Source organism: Scyliorhinus canicula, chromosome 25 (genome assembly GCF_902713615.1).
Source record: "Scyliorhinus canicula chromosome 25, sScyCan1.1, whole genome shotgun sequence".
In the NCBI taxonomy this organism is placed as follows: Eukaryota; Metazoa; Chordata; class Chondrichthyes; order Carcharhiniformes; family Scyliorhinidae; genus Scyliorhinus; species Scyliorhinus canicula.
In genome coordinates this window covers 703,617-723,822 of record NC_052170.1, presented here as the reverse complement: position 1 = coordinate 723,822, position 20,206 = coordinate 703,617, and the positions used below count along the sequence as shown (strand labels likewise).

At 48.9% G+C, this 20,206-nt stretch overlaps 1 protein-coding gene across 5 annotated transcripts in view; it reads left to right on the top strand.

Moving 5' to 3' along the window:
* The window catches only part of slc44a2 (solute carrier family 44 member 2), a 112,236-nt gene that overhangs the window by 46,804 nt on the left and 45,226 nt on the right, over positions 1–20,206 (top strand). For all 5 annotated transcript variants that reach the window (XR_005458732.1, XM_038784632.1, XM_038784631.1 and 2 more), the window contains exons 3-9: positions 4,645–4,718; positions 9,633–9,717; positions 10,997–11,081; positions 14,224–14,352; positions 15,406–15,466; positions 18,061–18,184; positions 19,672–19,755. Coding sequence is in view for 4 of the 5 variants with exons in the window: in XM_038784632.1 (XP_038640560.1) it covers positions 4,645–4,718; positions 9,633–9,717; positions 10,997–11,081; positions 14,224–14,352; positions 15,406–15,466; positions 18,061–18,184; positions 19,672–19,755 (642 nt within the window). In the remaining variant the exon portion in view is untranslated. The remainder of the gene's footprint in view (positions 1–4,644; positions 4,719–9,632; positions 9,718–10,996; positions 11,082–14,223; positions 14,353–15,405; positions 15,467–18,060; positions 18,185–19,671; positions 19,756–20,206) is intronic.

The window sequence follows — 20,206 nt, the reverse complement described above, 5'->3', positions numbered from 1 at the left end:
CTCTCCCCACTTCCTTATTCTCCAGAGAATGTGGGGGTTGCTGGAGATGCCAATATTTGTTGCCCATCCCTAATTGCTGTCACTGTATAACACTGGGGTACAGTACTGGTGGGGACGTGTCTGTCACTGTGTAACACTGGGGTACAGTACTGATGGGGACGGGCCTGTCACTGGATAACACTGGGGCACAGTACTGGTGGGGAAGGGTCTGTCACTGTATAACAGTGGGGTACAGTACTGGTGGGGACAGGTCTGTCACTGTATAACAGTAGGGTACAGTACTGGTGGGATGGGTCTGTCACTGTATAACACTGGGGCACAGTACTGGTGGGGACGGGTCTGTCACTGTATAACAGTGGGGTACAGTACTGATGGGGTGGGTCTGTCACACTGGGGTACAGTACTAGTGGGGACGGGTCTGTCACTGTATAACAGTGGGGTACAGTACTGATGTGGCGGGTCTGTCATTGTCTAACAGTGGCGTACAGTACTGATGGGGACGTGTCTGTCACTGTATAACACTGGGGTACAGTATTGGTGGGGACGGGTCTGTCACTGTCTAACAATGGGGTACAGTACTGATGGGGACGGGTCTGTCACACTGGGGTACAGTACTGATGGGCACGGGTCTGTCACTGTATAACAGTGGGGTACAGTACTGATGGGGACGGGTCTGTCACACTGGGGTACAGTACTGGTGGGGACGGGTCTGTCACTGTATAACACTGGGGTACAGTACTGATGGGGACGGGTCTGTCACTGTATAACAGTGGGGTACAGTACTGGTGGGGACGGGTCTGTCACTATAACAGTGGGGTACAGTACTGGTGGGGACTGGTTTGTCACTGTATAACACTGGGGTACTGGTGGGGACGGGTCTGTCACTGTATAACAGTGGGGTACAGTACTGGTGGGGACGGGTCTGTCACTGTATAACACTGGGGTACAGTACTGGTGGGGACTGGTTTGTCACTGTATAACACTGGGGTACTGGTGGGGACGGGTCTGTCACTGTATAACAGTGGGGTACAGTACTGGTGGGGACGGGTCTGTCACTGTATAACACTGGGGTACAGTACTGATGGGGACGGGTCTGTCACTGTATAACAGTGGGGTACAGTACTGGTGGGGACGGGTCTGTCACTGTATAACACTGGGGTACTGGTGGGGACGGGTCTGTCACTGTATAACAGTGGGGTGCAGTACTGGTGGGGACGTGTCTGTCACTGTATAACACTGGGGTACAGTACTGGTGGGGACGGGTCTGTCACTGTATAACAGTGGGGTACAGTACTGGTGGGGACGGGTCTGTCACTATAACAGTGGGGTACAGTACTGGTGGGGACTGGTTTGTCACTGTATAACACTGGGGTACTGGTGGGGACGGGTCTGTCACTGTATAACAGTGGGGTACAGTACTGGTGGGGACTGGTTTGTCACTGTATAACACTGGGGTACTGGTGGGGACGGGTCTGTCACTGTATAACAGTGGGGTACAGTACTGGTGGGGACGGGTCTGTCACTGTATAACACTGGGGTACTGGTGGGGACGGGTCTGTCACTGTATAACAGTGGGGTGCAGTACTGGTGGGGACGTGTCTGTCACTGTATAACACTGGGGTACAGTGCTGGTGGGGACTGGTCTGTCACTGTATAACACTGGGGTACAGTACTGGTGGGGACGGGTCTGTCACTGTATAACACTGGGGTACAGTACTGATGGGGAATGGTCTGTCACTGTATAACAGTGGGGTACAGTACTGGTGGGGAAGGGTCTGTCACTGTATAACACGGGTACAGTACTGGTGGGGACGGGTCTGTCACTGTATTACACTGGGGTACAGTACTGGTGGGGACGGGTCTGTCACTGTATAACACTGGGGTACAGTACTGGTGGGGACGGGTCTGTCACTGTATAACAGTGGGGTACAGTACTGGCAGGGACGGGTCTGTCACTGTATAACACTGGGGTACAGTGCTGATGGGGAAGGGTCTGTCACTGTATAACACTGGGGCACAGTACTGATAGGGACGGGTCTGTCACTGTATAACAGTGGGGTACAGTACTGGTGGGGACGGGTCTGTCACTGTATAACACTGGGGTACAGTACTGGTGGGGACGGGTCTGTCACTGTATAACACTGGGGTACAGTACTGGTGGGGACGGGTCTGTCACTGTATAACACTGGGGTACAGTACTGGTGGGGATGGGTCTGTCACTGTATAACAGTGGGGTACAGTACTATTGGGGGTGGGTCTGTCACTGTATAACACTGGGGTACAGTACTGGTGGGGACGGGTCTGTCACTGTATAACACTGGGGTACAGTACTGGTGGGGGTGGGTCTGTCACTGTATAACATTCTGGTACAGTACTGGTGGGGACGTGTCTGTCACTGTATAACAGTGAGGTACAGTACTGATGGGGTGGGTCTGTCACTGTATAACACCGGGGTACAGTACTGATGGGGTGGGTCTGTCACTGTATAACACTGGGGTACAGTTCTGGTGGGGAAGGGTCTGTCACTGTATAACACTGGGGTACAGTACTGATGGGGACGGGTCTGTCACTGTATAACACTGGGGTACAGTACTGGTGGGGACGGGTCTGTCACTGTATAACAGTGGGGTACAGTACTGGTGGGGACGGATCAGTCACTGTATAACACTGGGGTACAGTACTGATGGGGACGGGCCTGTCACTGTATAACACTGGGGTACTGGTGGGGACGGGTCTGTCACTGTATAACACTGGGGTACTGGTGGGGACGGGTCTGTCACTGTATAACAGTGGGGTACAGTACTGGTGGGAATGGGTCTGTCACTGTATAACACTGGGGTACAGTACTGGTGGGAATGGGTCTGTCACTGTATAACACTGGGGTACAGTACTGGTGGGGACGTGTCTGTCACTGTATAACAGTGGGGTACAGTACTGGTGGGGACGTGTCTGTCACTGTATAACAGTGGGGTACAGTACTGGTGGGGACGGGTCTGTCACACTGGGGTACAGTACTGGTGGGGAAGGGTCTGTCACTGTATAACAGTGGGGTACAGTACTGGTGGGGACGGGTCTGTCACTGTATAACACTGGGGTACAGTACTGGTGGGGATGGGTCTGTCACTGTATAACACTGGGGTACAGTACTGGTGGGGATGGGTCTGTCACTGTATAACACTGGGGTACTGGTGGGGAAGGGTCTGTCACTGTATAAAACTGGGGTACAGTACTGGTGGGGACTGTTTAGAGCCTTTAGCTATCTTGTATGTTACCATTATTAATGAGAAACGTGGAAAGCCACTAAGTGGTTTACCAGTTTAATATCAGTAATGGGCAGGTTGTCTTATGAGGGAAGATTCGACGGGCTGTCCTTGTATCCACTGGAGTTTAGAAGACTTGATGACTTGATTGAAACATGCGACATCCTTCGAGATTTTTACAGGGTGGATGTGGGAGGATGTTCCCTTTTGTGGAATGGTCTCACACTGGGGTCACAGTTTTAAAAATATTTTAAAAAATAAATAAATTTAGAGTACCCAATTATTTTTTCCAATTAAGGGGCAATTTAGCGTGGCCAATCCACCTACCCTGCCCATCTTTGGGCTGTGGGGGTGAGACCCACGCAAACACGGGGAGAATGTGCAAACTCCACACGGACAGTGACCCGGGGCCGGGATTCGAACCCTGATCCTCAGCGCCGTAGGCAGCAATGCTAACCACTGTGCCACCGTGCTGCCCCACTGTTTAAAAATAAGGGGGTCACCATTTAAAACTGGGATGAGGTGAAATTTTTTCTGAGGTTGTGAGTCTCCAGAACTTTCTTCTTGAACAGATGGTGGATGCAGGATCATTGAATATTTTTTAGGTCGAGGGGGATAGATTCTTGGTAAACAAGGGGGTGACAGGCCATGATCTTATTCCATGGCAGTGGAGGTTTGAAGGGCTAAATGGCCTCTCCTGCTCCGTGTTGGTATGTATGATCCAGCCGATGGTGATAGTGTCTCTGTTTCCAGTCTTATCATGCGTTTCCTCCCCTGTATTCTATCCATTCCCACCATTCCCTCAATAGCTCGGACACACTGGGTACAGTCCCAGAGGCATCTGTCTCCCTCCAATATCTACACAAATGTCTGTTCTTTGTATCAGATTCAACACCGAATGGTGAGGGGATAATTGAGGCATTGCAGCCAAACCCTTATTTGATATCTACACCCAGGCTGTCCACTGCTTCACTGCTTGGTGAGGTAGAGCAGGAGCCTTTACAGATCCTTCTCCTTAGCTGCTCAGTTCAACTAACTCCGCTTCGTCCAGCGGCTGAACCTGGGGCATCCAGCTCTCTTCCAGGTTGCCTTTATAACTGAGAAGCTGGAAAGCCAGAGTTTTGATCATCAGTCAAGCAAACCCCAAAACAAACCCAGACCTCATTCTTGCCCTCCAACTCATTCCAGTTCAGTTTGGAACTGGCAAAAGGTAGCAGCCCTCCCTATCTGGAAGACAGACTGCATGGAAATTTGTGCTTGTGTTCTTTTAGCGTAGCGTCGGTCTGCAATCTGGGATAACTGTCGTACAATGATGTCATGTAACGCTGCAGTTGTGTCTTAGCTTGTTACTAACTTGTTCTGTCACGGTCTCTGTCCCCTGCAGGAGCTGCACGGACATCATCTGCTGTTTAATCTTCTTTTTTGCCATCATAGGATACTGTATTGTGGGCATAGTGGGTAAGTAACATTTGCTATTGGATTGGATTGGATTATTGTCACGTGTACCGAGGTACAGTGAAAAGTATTTTTCTGCAAGCAGCTCAACAGATCAGGGTAGAGATGAACGTGACCTGTCCTATTGTTACTATTGAACAAGCCCCTGTGAGCTGTGTGCACCAACATTATATTTTAACTCCTCCTTGCCCTCCCTAGCTGTGGTGAAACATGCCATGGGTAGACTCCCTGTATGTATAGGATCTTTCCCCAACCTTTTCCCACTCTAGGACCTCGTCAAAATGTTTATTTATTCCTCAGGAGCCCCCACAGTGATTGCTGGTACGTGATTTGCTTGTGAAGGATCAGGAAGCTCCACCCCCATCTGCAATATAGGTACATGGATGTCAATCACAATCTCAGACTAAAGGGACGATCCTTTAAAACAGAGATGAGGAGGAATTTCTTCAGCCAGAGGGTGGCGAATCTGTGGAACTCTTTGCTGCAGAAGGCTGTGGGGGCCAAATCACTGAGTGTCTTTAAGACCGAGATAGTTAGGTTCTTGATTAATAAGGGGATCAGGGGTTATGGGGAGAAGGCAGGAGAATGGGAATGAGAAAATATCAGCCATGATTGAATGGCGGAGCAGACTCGATGGGCCAAGTGGCCTAATTCTGCTCCTATATCTTATGGTCTTGTGAATGTCAGATCCCACAGAGCACTAACTGAGATCAATTATTGGCCGTCATTGCAATGGGGGGATGGAGTATAATAGTAGGGATTCTTACTACAACTGTACAGGGCATCAGTGAGATTGCACCTGGAATACGAAGGAAAGGGACAATTAACTAGCCAGAGTAAGGATAATTAACTGGGGAAAACTTCAATGGGGGTAAGAACGGATCTGGACAAATAAGTTGGAATTAATTGTTGGGGGTAAAATGGTAGCTGATCAATGGGGCTCCTTCAAAGAAAAGATGGTTCAGGCACAGTCGAGGTATATTCCCTTGAAGGGGAAAGAAAGGGAAAACTATCCCAGAGTTTCCTGAATAACAATAGAAATGAAGATTGAGATAAAGAAGAAGAATTTTGCTCATGACAGGTGTCAGATGGACTATACAATGGAGCAGGATGTAGATGCCTCAGAGGGGAGATGGAAAAGCAAATAAGAGAAGCAAAGATAAAGTCTGGAATGAGACTGGTGTTAGGCTGGCAAAGTTAGAGCAGGATCAAGCGTGGCAGGTTCTGTTTATTGAAGATCTTTTCGGCCAGGCGAGGAGATTTTGCCTATCCATCATTCAAGGATGGTTAGAGGTCGTCTCTCTTACAAGCGCGAAAGCAGAGGTTATATACATTTTAGACCTTCTTTACCACTGTCCTTTACTCCTCCCACTATTCTGTATCCTTATCTTTCCCTAACCAGTAATGCTTATTCAGGACCCTCAAAGGCTTACATGGTGATGTAATTATCCCAAAGCCCATGGTAATAGAACTTAGAGCATACAGTGCAGAAGGCTGATGCCGGCAGCTTAGATTCCTAATTGGGGGCAGCACGGTGGTGCAGTGGTTAGCACTGCTGCCTCACGGTGCCATGGTCCCAGGTTCAATCCCAGACCACTCCCAGTCCGGTGGAGTTTGCACATTCTCCCCGTGCCTGCGTGGGAGCCGCCCCCCTCCCCTCCACACACACACATACACACACATACACACACACACACTCACACCCCAAAGATGTGGCGGATAGGTGGATTGGCCATGCTAAATTGCCCCTTAATTGGAAAGAAAAATTGGGTACTCCATTTGTTCAATAAATAGAATTCCTGGATAACAGACACAGGTCTCTGCCTGGGGTAACAGAAAACATGGGGGCTGTTCGAAAACATGTTCTCCAAACAGCTTTGCTAAATAAGGCCTCCTTCAAAACAAAGTACTGGTTGTGATACTTCTTCATTCAAGGTCTGAGACCAGGCTAGTGAGTATAAACAAGTATTGTAGAAATATTAATCTTCAGGGGCACGGGGTTGTTCCGTATTTGTTCTCAGCAGGGGGGGGGGGGGGGGGGGGGGGGGGGGGGGGGGGCAATTAGCAAGGTATTGGTGCCAGGGAGGAGGAAGCATAACCACAAATATCCAATATAACGGTCTATCTTATAAATGTTATGAGAAGTAATTACTTTTAACTTTCTATTAGACTAACCTTTGTAACAGTATGTGGTTAATTTGAAATAGTACAATTCTTTAGATTATCATTCAACACTATGTATTAACTAAAGGTGTATGGAGAGGGGTGTAGAATGTCACATTATAAACTGTGACTATTGCCATACACTTGTATTGTGTATTCACTCTGGATAACATTTATACATTGTGATTATGGCTACACACACATTTTGTTTTTTAAATTTAGAGTGCCCAATTCATTTTTTCCAATTAAGGGGCAATTTAGCGTGGCCAATCCACCTACCCTGCACATCTTTGGATTATGGGGGCGAAACCCACTCAAACACGGGGAGAATGTGCAAACTCCACACGGACAGTGACCCAGAGCCAGGATCGAACCTGGGACCTCAGCGCCATGAGACAACAGGGCTAACCACTAGGCCACCGTGCTGCCCTGGCTACACGCATATTAAGCACTCGCTTTGTATAATCTTAAGTATAATTTGTATTGTAATCTTTCTATACCAAGTATTCTGAAACATTTCTGTAAATCATGAGCCCTCACCATATTACCCTTTGTACTGAAAGTAAAACGATCCTGTGCAACTTCTACCCGCAGTAATACTAGCTGGGGCCTCCTGGCTGGATAGCTGATCAGGAATGAGAGTAGAGCCAATTAGGGACCAACAAGGCGATTTACACATTGAGGCAAGAGGAATAGCGGAGGTGTTGAATGACCACTGGAATGGGCAGACAGACAGCAGATAAGTTCAATGTAGCAAAATGTGAACTGATTCATTTTGGTTGAAAAACAGAGGGGAGAGAGAGAGTATAAAATAAAGTGTAGATGATAAAGAGGATGCAGGAGCAGATGGACCTGGGTGCATAGGTGTAATCAGCCATTGAAGGTGGCAGGATGAGTTGAGAGGATGGTTAATGACACTCTCAGTATCCTGGGCTTTAGAGTTAAAGAGCAAGGAGGGAGAGGTTAGAACTGTTTTCCTTGGAGAGGAGAAGGCAGGCTGAGAGGGAATGTGATGAAAGTATCAACATCAAGAGGGATCTGGATGGAGTTGATGGGGAGAAACTGCCCCCAGTGGTGAAAGGAGATGTAACAGATTTAAAGCAATGGTGACACGCGGAACAATCCTTTTCACGCAGTGAATGGTTCAGGTTTGGAGTGTACTTCCCGAGAGCCTAGTTCATCGAGGGAATTGTCAGGAGGCAGGTTCAGTGAGGAATTAGACTGTTATCTGAAAAGGGAGACTGTGCAGGGGAGAGAGTGAGAGAATGGCACTAATGAATTACTCGTTTGCAAGAGCTGACATGCGCAGACACGATGGGCTGAATGGCCAGCTCCTGCACTGCAATAATTCTGTGATTGTGCGCATTCTTGAGGACTGGCAGGAGAGAGTTGTTAAGGTCACACAGGCTCGAGGGGTCAAATAGCCGATCAGATCTGCTGTTATCGGGTCCTGGACCAACTCAGCGACGGGTGGCAGTTGAGATATTGCTAATCTGTGTACTTCATTAACTACCCACCAGACTGGCTATTTGCTCACCCAGCAATTCGGGAGCTTAGACAGTTAGAACTTGTTTGTATCTGACCCAATTAATCAATTTTTAAATTAGTTTTTTTTAACATAAATGACAGAATACACTATCAGCCTGTTCAATGGTTCTCTTGAGCTTGTGTATGTAGCAGTGTGGCCCCACATGAAGAAAGCACATTTGTATTTTGTTCCCTGATCATGGGCGTTACTGGCCGTGCTGGAATTTATCGCCTGTCCCTAGTTGTCCTTGAGAAGGGCGTGGTGATGAGTCATTGCCTTGAACCATTTCAGTCTGTGTGGTGACGTTGTTCCCACAGCTATACAGGGATGGGGGTTCAGGGATTTAACCCAGCGATGACGCTGGCTGCTGACTGGCTTTCACATGTCTGCTGTTGGTCGGGAGGGGCTGGGTTTCTTATCGCAGCCTGTACTTGTCGATTAACTACACAGGAAGTGAATTTCCTCCAAATACGCAAAAGAAACTCAATTCAAAGAAAGGTAGAATTTTGGTGCAGAAGGAAGCCAGCCACAGGGCCACCCACTCTAACCCCATTTCTCTGCTCATTCCTCGCAGCCCTTTGTGTGAATATATTTCTTGTAATGTCCCCTTTTATGCAAATCCCTTTCATAATGGTACATGTACAGGGGCTGGTTTAGCACACTGGGCTAAATCACTGGCTTTTAAAGCAGACCAAGGCAGGCCAGCAGCACGGCTCAATTCCCGTACTAGCCTCCCCAAACAGGCACTGGAATGTGGCGACTAGGGGCTTTTCACAGTAACTTCATTGAAGCCTACTTGTGACAATAAGCGATTTGCATTTAATTTAATTTTCATGTATCCTTCATTCCAGTATAAAGAAGTGTTGCACCCTCAGTTTTCTGAGGGAAGGGTGGATGTATATGCTGGATGAAAGTTATTTGCTTTATTCATTAAAGGATGTTTTACACAAGCCACAATGTAGGGTTTCAACGTAGAATCCACGTAGAGTCTCACTGTGAGTACTTACTGCTTCAGATAGGATATGGTTGAGGGTGGTGTTAATTTGGTTGTTGGTCGCGGGGGGAGGGCTTTGGTTGGGTTCTGAGGCATTGCCTGCTCATCACATTGGCTTTTCTTGGGGTATGTTGGTTATATATATATATTTTAAATAATAAAGGAAATGCGTTGACTATTTTCTGTGGTTCTGCTCAGTGTGTGATGGCTATTTAATGATGGTCTGTTTCAGCCTGGACACATGGAGACCCTCGGAAGGTGGTCTATCCGACCAACAGCCGTGGTGAATTCTGCGGTCAACTTGGAGGCCCGAATGAGTGAGTTCTCTTCCTTTCATCAGATACCAAACTTAGCGACTTAACAAATAAAAACAAAGTGATGCAATTGCAGAATAAAGTTCTCAAAACGGTGATGTAAAATCCCTAAAACCAATTCAGCGAAAAGGTCTTGGGTCACCATACAAGAGTGACCCGGCCTGTGAGTCAGTTCACTGCTCACACACTGCCTGGCGCAACAGTGAGATATTTAAAGGGAAAGGTCCCAGTCTGCTCAATGTGCTATTCAGATCAGAGAGTGAGCATTTAGTGCCCATGTGCTTGAGAGAGATACACAAAATCAGCCAGGGATTCTCCTCCTGACTGCTTTCTAGTCATTCACACTGCATTTGTGAGGTTAAGTCTAGTTTGACTGAAAGGACTTTCGAAATAAGATAAAAGTAAAGTTGCCATAGTCCCAGATGACCATAGGCTGCTTTCCCCTCCGAGGGGGGGAGATGACTGGTGGTGATTTAACCTGAGGGTCAAGGGGCAAGGGGCAAGGTTGAGAAGGCGGGGCCTTCATGAATAACCTCAGCCTGTACGGGTATTGAACCCACGCTGCTGGCCTCGCTCTGCACCACAAACCAGCTGTCTAGCCCACTGAGCTAAACCAGCCTGTCCACAATTACTTGTTGGACTGACAGATAGAATCAGGCACTTGGGTCCAGTACCCTGGCAATCGGCTGGTACCCGAGCATGGGGAGGGGAAAGCATAGAACAATACAGCACATAACAGGCCCTTCGGCCCTCGATGTTGTGCTGAGCATTGTCCGAAACCTGTTCTATATAATGCGAGGCACCAGCCAGTTCGGAGGAGTGGGGAGCAGGGAATGTCAAGATAGGGAACTGCGTTATTGTTGGCCTCCAGGCATTAACCTAGTCATTCCCTGATTGCTGATGTTGAGAGTGAGCCCACAGAAGTTGAGAGTGAGCTCACAGAAGTTGAGAGTGAGCCCACAGAAGTTGAGAGTGAGCCCACAGAAGTTGAGAGTGAGCCCACAGAAGTTGAGAGTGAGCCCACAGAAGTTGAGAGTGAGCCCACAGAAGTTGAGAGTGAGCCCACAGAAGTTGAGAGTGAGCCCACAGAAGTTGAGAGTGAGCCCACAGAAGTTGAGAGTGAGCCCACAGAAGTTGAGAGTGAGCCCACAGAAGTTGAGAGTGAGCCCACAGAAGTTGAGAGTGAGCCCACAGAAGTATGTGACGGGGGAGAGCGAATGAAGAGATTGAAAACCTGGTTCAGAAACTCTTAGTGGCATTTTCCTCTTTGTAATTTTTCCAGACACAAGCCATTTCTTTTTTATTTCAACATTCTCAAGTGTGCCAACCCTCTGGTATTATTGGAATTTCAGTGCCCAACTACACAGGTAAGAAAACTATTCCGTTTAGTGGAAATGGACACATTTCCACTGTTTTAAATGTTGCTGTCTAAGGGGTTGAAATTCCTGCTGTGTACAAATCATTGTTTGGCACTATAGAAACGAGTATTGCTGAAAAAAGACTTTATTGTAGAAGCTTTTTGTCTTGTACTCATCAGGACATTCACAAGAATAAAAATCCGAGGGAAATCAACAAATTTATACTGAATGAGGAGAAAATGCTGATTGGCAAGTGGACTCTGATTGGTAGAGGCATTGACATGAAGAATACACCAGTTGATGGTTAACTGACAGTTAACTGGCAAGCATTGTTTGAAATTTAAACAAGGCAACTTGATTCTGATTGGTCAAGGCATTGCCCTGAGGAATGAACAGTGAATGGCTGTCACTTAGCTGAACCGTGTTTTGAATCCAAAGCTAGACCGGTCTAAACTGAAGATGTTAGCCCTTTTGGGGATAACAAAGGTATTGACAGCGTTCGTGAAGGAGATACGAGGAGTGGATCCGTGGTGGTTTCTGCACCCAGGGGATAGAGAATTCTCCCTTTCTCCAGTGCATAAAGTATATTCACAGATTGACTTCTTCCTGGTGGGGAGGTCACTGCTGTCAGGGGTGAGGAAAGCAGATTATTTCACGATAGTTATTTCGGATCATGTTCCACATCTGGAGACTGAGCAGGTTCAGCAGCCGGCATGAGGTTAGATGTGGGGCTGTTGGCAGATCTGGGGTTTTGTATTGAGGGAGATTGATGAGTATGTGGGGTTTGATTAGAATGCAGAGATTTTGCCCTCTGTTCCCCGGGAGGCCCTGAAGGTGGTGGCGAGAGGGGAGATAATCTCACACGAGGCACAGCGGATAATGTGAAGAGGGAGGAATGCCAAATGCTGGTGGATGAATTCCTGGAGGTAGATGGTTGGTATTCGAGTGACCCCGGAGCTCCTGGTCAGCAGGAAGAGGCTGCAGATGCAGTTTGATTTACTGCCCACAGATAAGGCAGTGCGCCAGTCACGGCCCTCTGGGAAGGTTATGTACAAATATGGGGAGAAGGCCAGTTATCTCTTGGCTTGCCAGATGATGCGGCAGGCGGCCTCCAGAGAGATTATTCACGCTTGAAACTCGGGTGGCGGTCCACGCCTGATAAGGTTATTGAGGGGTTTGAAGCATTCTACAAGAACCGTTGCAAGTCGGACCCATCTAGGGAGGGATCAGGCATGATGTTTTTTGGAAGGCTTGGGATGGTCCAAGGATGGAGGAGGAAGAGCGGGAAGACCCTTTGGATGCGGAGAAAATCCTGACAACTATTGGGCGAATGCAGATGGGTAAGGCTCCGGGGCCGGAGCTCCTGGTGGAATTTTATAAAACGTTTGCAGGACGGTTGGTACGGTTACTGTTGGAGATGTTTGAGGATTCGATAACAGTTCCCTGCCCGAAACGTTAATGGAAGCGCCATTTTGCTTCTTTTAAAAAAGGTTAAGGACCTGGTGGAGAGTGGGCCATACTGCCTAATTTCCCTATAAAATGTGAATGCTAAGATATTGGCCAAGGTACTAGTACTAAGGCTGGAGGAGGGTCTCCCTCAGGTTATTGGGGAAGATCAGACAGATCTTGTCAAGGGCTGGTGATTGTTGTCTAATGTGCTGCGGTTGTTAAATGTGGCGTTGTGCCTGTCAGAAGGGATGGAGCAGGAGGTTACCTTTGCACTGGATGGTTTGGGTAGGGTAGAATGGGGATATTTTTTTGCAGTACTGGAAGAGTTTGGGATAGCGCCCAAGTTTATGTCTTGGATACGATTGTTGTATAAAGCACCGAACGTCAGTGTCCGCACAAATAAAGTGAGCACGGGGTATTTTCAGTGAGGGAGCTTTACTCTGTATCTAACCCCGTGCTGTACCTGTCTGGGAGTGTTTGATGGGGACAGTGTAGAGGGAGCTTTACTCTGTATCTGACCCCGTGCTGTACCTGTCTGGGAGTGTGTGATGGGGACAGTGTAGAGGGAGCTTTACTCTGTGTCTAACCCCATGCTGTACCTGTCCTGGGAGTGTTTGATGGGGACAGTGTAGAGGGAGCTTTACTCTGTATCTGACCCAGTGCTGTACCTGTCTTGGGAGTATTGATGGGGACAGTATAGAGGGAGCTTTACTCTGTATCTGACCCAGTGCTGTACCTGTCCTGGGAGTGTTTGATGGGGGACAGTGTCGAGGGAGCATTACTCTGTATCTAACCCCGTGCTGTACCTGTCTGGGAGTGTGTGATGGGGACAGTGTAGAGGGAGCTTTACTCTGTATCTAACCCCATGCTGTACCTGTCCTGGGAGTGTTTGATGGGGACAGTGTAGAGGGAGCTTTACTCTGTGTCTAACCCCATGCTGTACCTGTCCTGGGAGTGTTTGATGGGGACAGTGCAGAGGGAGCTTTACTCTGTATCTAACCCCGTGCTGTACCTGTCCTGGGAGTGTTTGATGGGGGAGAGTGTCGAGGGAGCTTTACTCTGTATCTAACCCCGTGCTGTACCTGTCCTGGGAGTGTTTGATGGGGACAGTGTAGAGGGAGCTTTACTCTGTATCTAACCCCGTGCTGTACCTGTCCTGGGAGTGTTTGATGGGGACAGTGTAGAGGGAGCTTTACTCTGTATCTAACCCCGTGCAGTCCCTGTCCTGGGAGTGTTTGATGGGGACAGTGTAGAGGGAGCTTTACTCTGTATCTAACCCCGTGCTATACCTGTCCTGGGAGTGTTTGATGGGGACAGTGTAGAGGGAGCTTTACTCTGTATCTAACCCTGTGCAGTACTTGTCCTGGGAGTGTTTGATGGGGACAGTGTAGAGGGAGCTTTACTCTGTATCTGACCCAGTGCTGTACCTGTCTTGGGAGTATTTGATGGGGACAGTATAGAGGGAGCTTTACTCTGTATCTGACCCAGTGCTGTACCTGTCTTGGGAGTGTTTGATGGGGACAGTGTAGAGGGAGCTTTACTCTGTATCTAACCCTGTGCAGTACTTGTCCTGGGAGTGTTTGATGGGGGACAGTAGATTAATTTCCAAACACAAATGCATCTTACTTTCATGAGCAAAAGAAAATTATTGGAAGAAATCGTGATAGTTTTGATAATCCTATTGACGTTTTTGTTTTTCCAGACATGTGTTAGTGAATGCCCAAAAAGCTTTGAAAGCTTCATAAGTTCATATGCATTGCTTAATGTGAAACCAGAGAAATGGAGGTATTACATACAGTTCTGTAAACCAGGCTTTAATGATTCAACTAAGGTGAGTTACAGTAATGTTGCTTTCAGTTGTGACTTTTTCCAGATTTTCCTTGTTCCCTTCTGAAGATACTGACTCTCCTGGGTACAGTCCCCCCTCTCCTGAAGGGGCTGACTGTCCCTGGGGTACAGTTCCCCCTCTCCTGAAGGTGCTGACTCCCTGGGGTACAGTTCCCCCTCCTGAAGGGGCTGACTCTCCCTGGGGTACAGTTCCCCATCTCCTGCAGATACTGACTCTCCTGGGGTACAGTTCCCCCTCTCCTGAAGGGGCTGACTCTCCCCGGGATACAGTTCCCTCTCTCCTGAAGGTGCTGACTCCCTGGGGTACAGTTCCCCCTCTCCTGAAGGCTGACTCGCTCTGGGGTACAGTTCCCCCTCCTGAAGAGGCTGACTCTCATTTGGGTACAGTTCCCCCTCTCCTGAAGGGGCTGACTCTCCCTGGGGTACAGTTCCCCCTCTCCTGAAGGTGCTGACTCTCCCCAGGATACAGTTCCCCCTCCTGAAGGTACTGACTCCCTGGGGTACAGTTCCCACTCTCCTGACTCTCCCTGGGGTACAGTTTCCCTCTCCTGAAGGTGCTGACTCTCCCTGGGGTACAGTTCCCCCTCTCTTGGCTCCCTGGGGTACAGCTCCCCCTCTCCTGAAGGCTGACTCTCTCCGGGGTACAGTTCCTCCTCTCCTGACTCTCCCTGGGGTACAGTTCCCCCTCTCCTGACTCTCCCTGGGGTACAATTCACCCTCTCCTGATCATTGCTCGGCACAACATCGAGGTGCCGAAGGGCCTGTTCTGTGCTGTACTGTTCTAAATTCTAAAAAGCCGCATTAACCTGAGGTGGGGCAGAAACCAGAGCATCGCTGGAGTTGTGTACAAGTATGATTTCCCACTTAAGTTAGTGAGCCAAAAGGCAACTGGCCTTCTTCCCGTGTCCGTAAAACATGTCCCTAGAGTGCCGCAGCTGGCCCATCGCTCTGCCCGTTGATGATAGCTCAAACTGTGTAGTTTCACAATATATGGATATTAAAGAGCTATGTAACCATCTATCTGTTTACTTTTCAGAGACCTGTTCAAGTGTTTACGGATGGAGACTGTCCTGCCTTTTTAACTCCCAGCAAGCCTTGTAAGTGTTTGTGGGTTTGATTTTTTTTTGCTGGAGGGTTCTCCCACTTTCTCCTTCCATAAATTTCTGTTGCTCCACCTACGAGCCCTGAACCAGGCAGCAGAGTGGGGTCCAGCAGAGGCCTGAACCAGGCAGCAGAGTGGGGCTCAGCAGAGGCCTGAACCAGGCAGCAGAGTGGGGCTCAGCAGAGGCCTGAAGCAGGCAGCAGAGTGGGGCCCAGCAGAGGCCTGAACCAGGCAGCAGAGTGGGGCTCAGCAGAGGCCTGAAGCAGGCAGCAGAGTGGGGTCCAGCAGAGGCCTGAACCAGGCAGCAGAGTGGGGTCCAGCAGAGGCCTGAACCAGGCAGCAGAGTGGGGCTCAGCAGAGGCCTGAACCAGGCAGCAGAGTGGGGCTCAGCAGAGGCCTGAAGCAGGCAGGAGAGTGGGGCCCAGCAGAGGCCTGAACCAGGCAGCAGAGTGGGGCCCAGCAGAGGCCTGAACCAGGCAGCAGAGTGGGCCCAGCAGAGGCCTGAAGCAGGCAGGATAGTGGGGCCCAGCAGAGGCCTGAACCAGGCAGCAGAGTGGGGCTCAGCAGAGGCCTGAAGCAGGCAGCAGAGTGGGGCCCAGCAGAGGCCTGAACCAGGCAGCAGAGTGGGGCCCAGCAGAGGCCTGAAGCAGGCAGCAGAGAGGGGGGCTCAGCAGAGGCCTGAACCAGGCAGCAGAGTGGGGCTCAGCAGAGGTCTGAAGCAGGCAGCAGAGTGGGGCCCAGCAGAGGCCTGAACCAGGCAGCAGAGTGGGGCCCAGCAGAGGCCTGAACCAGGCAGCAGAGTGGGGCCCAGCAGAGGCCTGAACCAGGCAGCAGAGTGGGGCCCAGCAGAGGCCTGAACCAGGCAGCAGAGTGGGGCTCAGCAGAGGCCTGAAGCAGGCAGCAGAGTGGGGTCCAGCAGAGGCCTGAACCAGGCAGCAGAGTGGGGCCCAGCAGAGGCCTGAAGCAGGCAGCAGAGTGGGGCCCAGCAGAGGCCTGAACCAGGCAGGAGAGTGGGGCCCAGCAGAGGCCTGAACCAGGCAGCAGAGTGGGGCTCAGCAGAGGCCTGAACCAGGCAGGAGAGTGGGGCCCATCCAGATTTCCATCCTGGAATGGGAACACATTGATTTCCCAGCTCTGAACACAGCCGAAAAAATGTCAGCCTGCAGGTTGGATTTTCAGTCCGGGATTGGGGAGGGGGTGAGCAGAAACCTGAGTCAGGGTAGGTGACCCCAGAGCGGGTGTCAGGTGTGGAGGCGGGCTGGGCACTGTGTTTAAATTCTTAAAAAGCCTTCCAGCTCACATCTGTCCGTTACACACACACACATACACACACATACACACACACACACACACACACACACACACACACACAGACACACAGACACACAGACACACACACACACATACACATACATATACACACACACACACACACATACATACACATACACACACACACACATACACACACACACACACACACACACACACACACACACACACACACACACACTCTACATCCCATCTCTGCCAATCCTTGTCACTGTACAAAACCCAATGGCCTCTCATACCCCCTACGGATCTTTGCGACAACACACACACCCTTCACCTTTGCCCTCGCCATCTATAAGTTGATGCTTCTTGAACATCTTGATGACGACTGGCCACTTTCACAATTCCTTTTTAAAAAATAAATTTAGAATACCCAATTCATTTTTTCCAATTAAGGGGTAATTTAGCCTGGCCAATCCACCTACCCTGCACATCTTTGGGTTGTGGCGGCGAAACCCACTCAAACACGGGGAGAATGTGCAAACTGCACACGGACAGTGACCCAGAGCTGGGATCAAACCTGGGACCTCGGCGCCGTGAGACAGCAGGGCTAACCCACTGCGCCACCTTGTTGCCCCACTTTCACAATTCCAATGAGTTTGTGCGTAATAGGCGTACAATTTAATCATATTTAATTTTAACAATCCCTTACCCCTATTCAGAGAATCCACCGGCACCTGCTCTGCTCTGCACACACCAGGATTCGTGCAGCTAGGGTTTAAAAAGCAGAAGCCAGCGTGGGCAGCTGGTGGTTTAAATGGTCAGCTGCCTCTGTGGCTCACGCATGTGCAAACCCCAGCTCAAACCAACACGCATGGGACCCAGTTGAAATAAATTTGTGACTTTATTGGATTGGAAAGCAGGGTCGAGGGGTCAAGTTCCTGTTTCTTGTGTCCTTTTTTACGGGCGTGATAATCGAGCGCCATCATTCAGTAAAGCCTGGTGTGAATTCTCACTTTGCCAGTTAAATTTGATCCTTAGTTTCCAAAGTTCCCAAAGGCACTAAATTAGGATGAGTTTAGTGGATGCTGTCTATGAAGTCTCGCCTCGGTACCACTCTGCTTTGCGACTGTCAAGGGACTGAAAGTAGAACAAACACCAAAGCAGAGTCTGAATGGGCCCCCACCGCGCTGGGTGTGTATGGGATTTAACCGTATTCGCTGAAATAAACCAGGACAGCTTAACTTTGAACTCTTGGTTGATGCAATTGGGATTTTGTCCACAGGGACTTCTCATATTCCCATGCTTATCTTGCAGTTGCCGGAAGATGCTTCCCCGACTTAGAAACCGTTAAGGGAGTGGTTAAAGTCGGCAACATGACGGCGTTCAAAGACGCGAACGGTGGCTCTGTCAATGCTACAGAAATGCTGGAAGCAGCCAAGTGTGTAATTCTTTTTTTTTCGATTTGTGATGTGAGTTTTATGTGCATCAGGCAGTGTACGTGTTAGAGGGAGAAAGAGTTTTCCACCATGAGTATTCTTTATCAATGTCGGTATTGAGCCACTCCCAGGTGTTGGGTACAGCATGGCTTAGATACAGAGGAAGGCCCACTGTGTGCTTCAAATCAGGCAAGTGTCAGCTCACTGGTTACGCTCTGCCCTCTCAATCAGAAAGTTGTGATTTAAACTCTATTCCCAGACTTGAGCTTGGAATCGAGGCTGACAATTCCGAGCAAGCCTACAGTGCCATCTTTCAACTGAGGGTCTTGGCCGGATTCTCCATTCCCCAGCCCTGTGTTTTTTGGTGCTGTGCCATTCGCTGACTGTGGGATTCTCTCTTTCCCCCCCCCGCTTGTCAATGGGGACAGTAACTAAAGGACTGGACCAGGGTTTGCTTATCGACGTTATTTATATAATCCTCCAGAAGACCAAGTACCTCGAGAGACTAAGCAGTGTAGGTGGAACCATAAAATATAAAGAAATAAAGTAAAGGGAAAAAACTGGCAAATGGGTTTCGATGTAGGTGGAGGCGAGTTAATCCACTTTGGACCTAAATTGATCGAACAAGACACTTGGTGGAAAGCTGGTGTCAGCAGAGAGTTGAAGCAAGCTCAGGTCCAACTCCTCAATCTTAAAAATGTTATGAACAAGATGTAGAAATTAGAATAATTTCTACTCGCATGTTTGGAACTCTCTTTTACAAGTGGAATTTATGCTAGTTCACGTAATTTTAAAACTGCGATTGATTGATTTTTTTTTTTGTCAACCAAAGGTAGTAAATATATGGAACAAAAGCAGGAATACAGAGTCAGGTCACAGATTAACCATGATCTCGTTGAATAGTGGAACGGGCCGGAGAGGCTGAATGGTGTCGATCTACCCCTGTACCCCATCTGGAACCATTCCTGTTAGCAATGGGATTCAAACTGTCCCAGTGCTTACAGCCAGCAGAGAGAAAGGAGGCTTTCAACTGTTTAACTTTGGCTGGGTCTGAACCTAGTCACAGATTCTACCCAATCTATTGTGCCCTCCTCTTGACCAGGGCTGGTAGTACAGTTATCACAATACTGACCTGTTTAAGGTTCCAATCTTTGACACAGTTTTAGCCCAACTGGTCAGGTGACATTTTGTTAATTCAGCAAGCACCTGATCCAGCAAACCTGGAGAGTCCTATAACCCAGCTGTGTTCTAACCAGGTAAGAGACATCAATCGATAGAAGTCAGGATGCTGCAAATGATCAGGGTGATCCTGGGATACATCTCAATACCATCTTCTCTGGACATCTTTCCTGCCTCCCCACCTCTCTGAATCCACACCCCGTCACCAGCACCCGATCAGTGCCCCATCAAAGTCTCCAAGCCTATACAGCCCACTTCTATGTCCTTCCTATGATCCTCTAATTATGAACTATCTTATTCTGTTCTACAGGGGAGCAAATATAGTTCGTGAAGCCAGAATGGTAGCGATGAAGATATTTGAAGATTACACCAAATCTTGGTACTGGATTTTGATGTAAGTATTGAATTAATTTTTTCCTTTTATAGGTACCTATAAGGTGAGACTAAGTTTTACTCCTAGTTTTACTGCGCTATTATCTCTGGGTCCCCTACCTCCCCAAGGACTCCCTCCTCTTTCTCATCTTAGTGCATCATCTGAAACCACATCAGTTTCTGTCGTGTGCTAACAACCACCATCTCTACCTTGCTGCCACATCTCTCCTCTCCTCCACTGCCTCTGCTTCACTGCCTCTGCTTCGTTCTGCTCTTGGTTCTCTACTTTGCTGCCACATCTCTCCTCTCCTCCACTGCCTCTGCTCCACTGCCTCTGCTCCACTGCCTCTGCTTCACTGCCTCTGCTTCGTTCTGCTGTTGGTTCTCTACTTTGCTGCCACATCTCTCCACTCCTCCACTGCCTCTGCTTCTTGCTGCCACATCTCTCCACTCCTCCACTGCCTCTCCTCCAC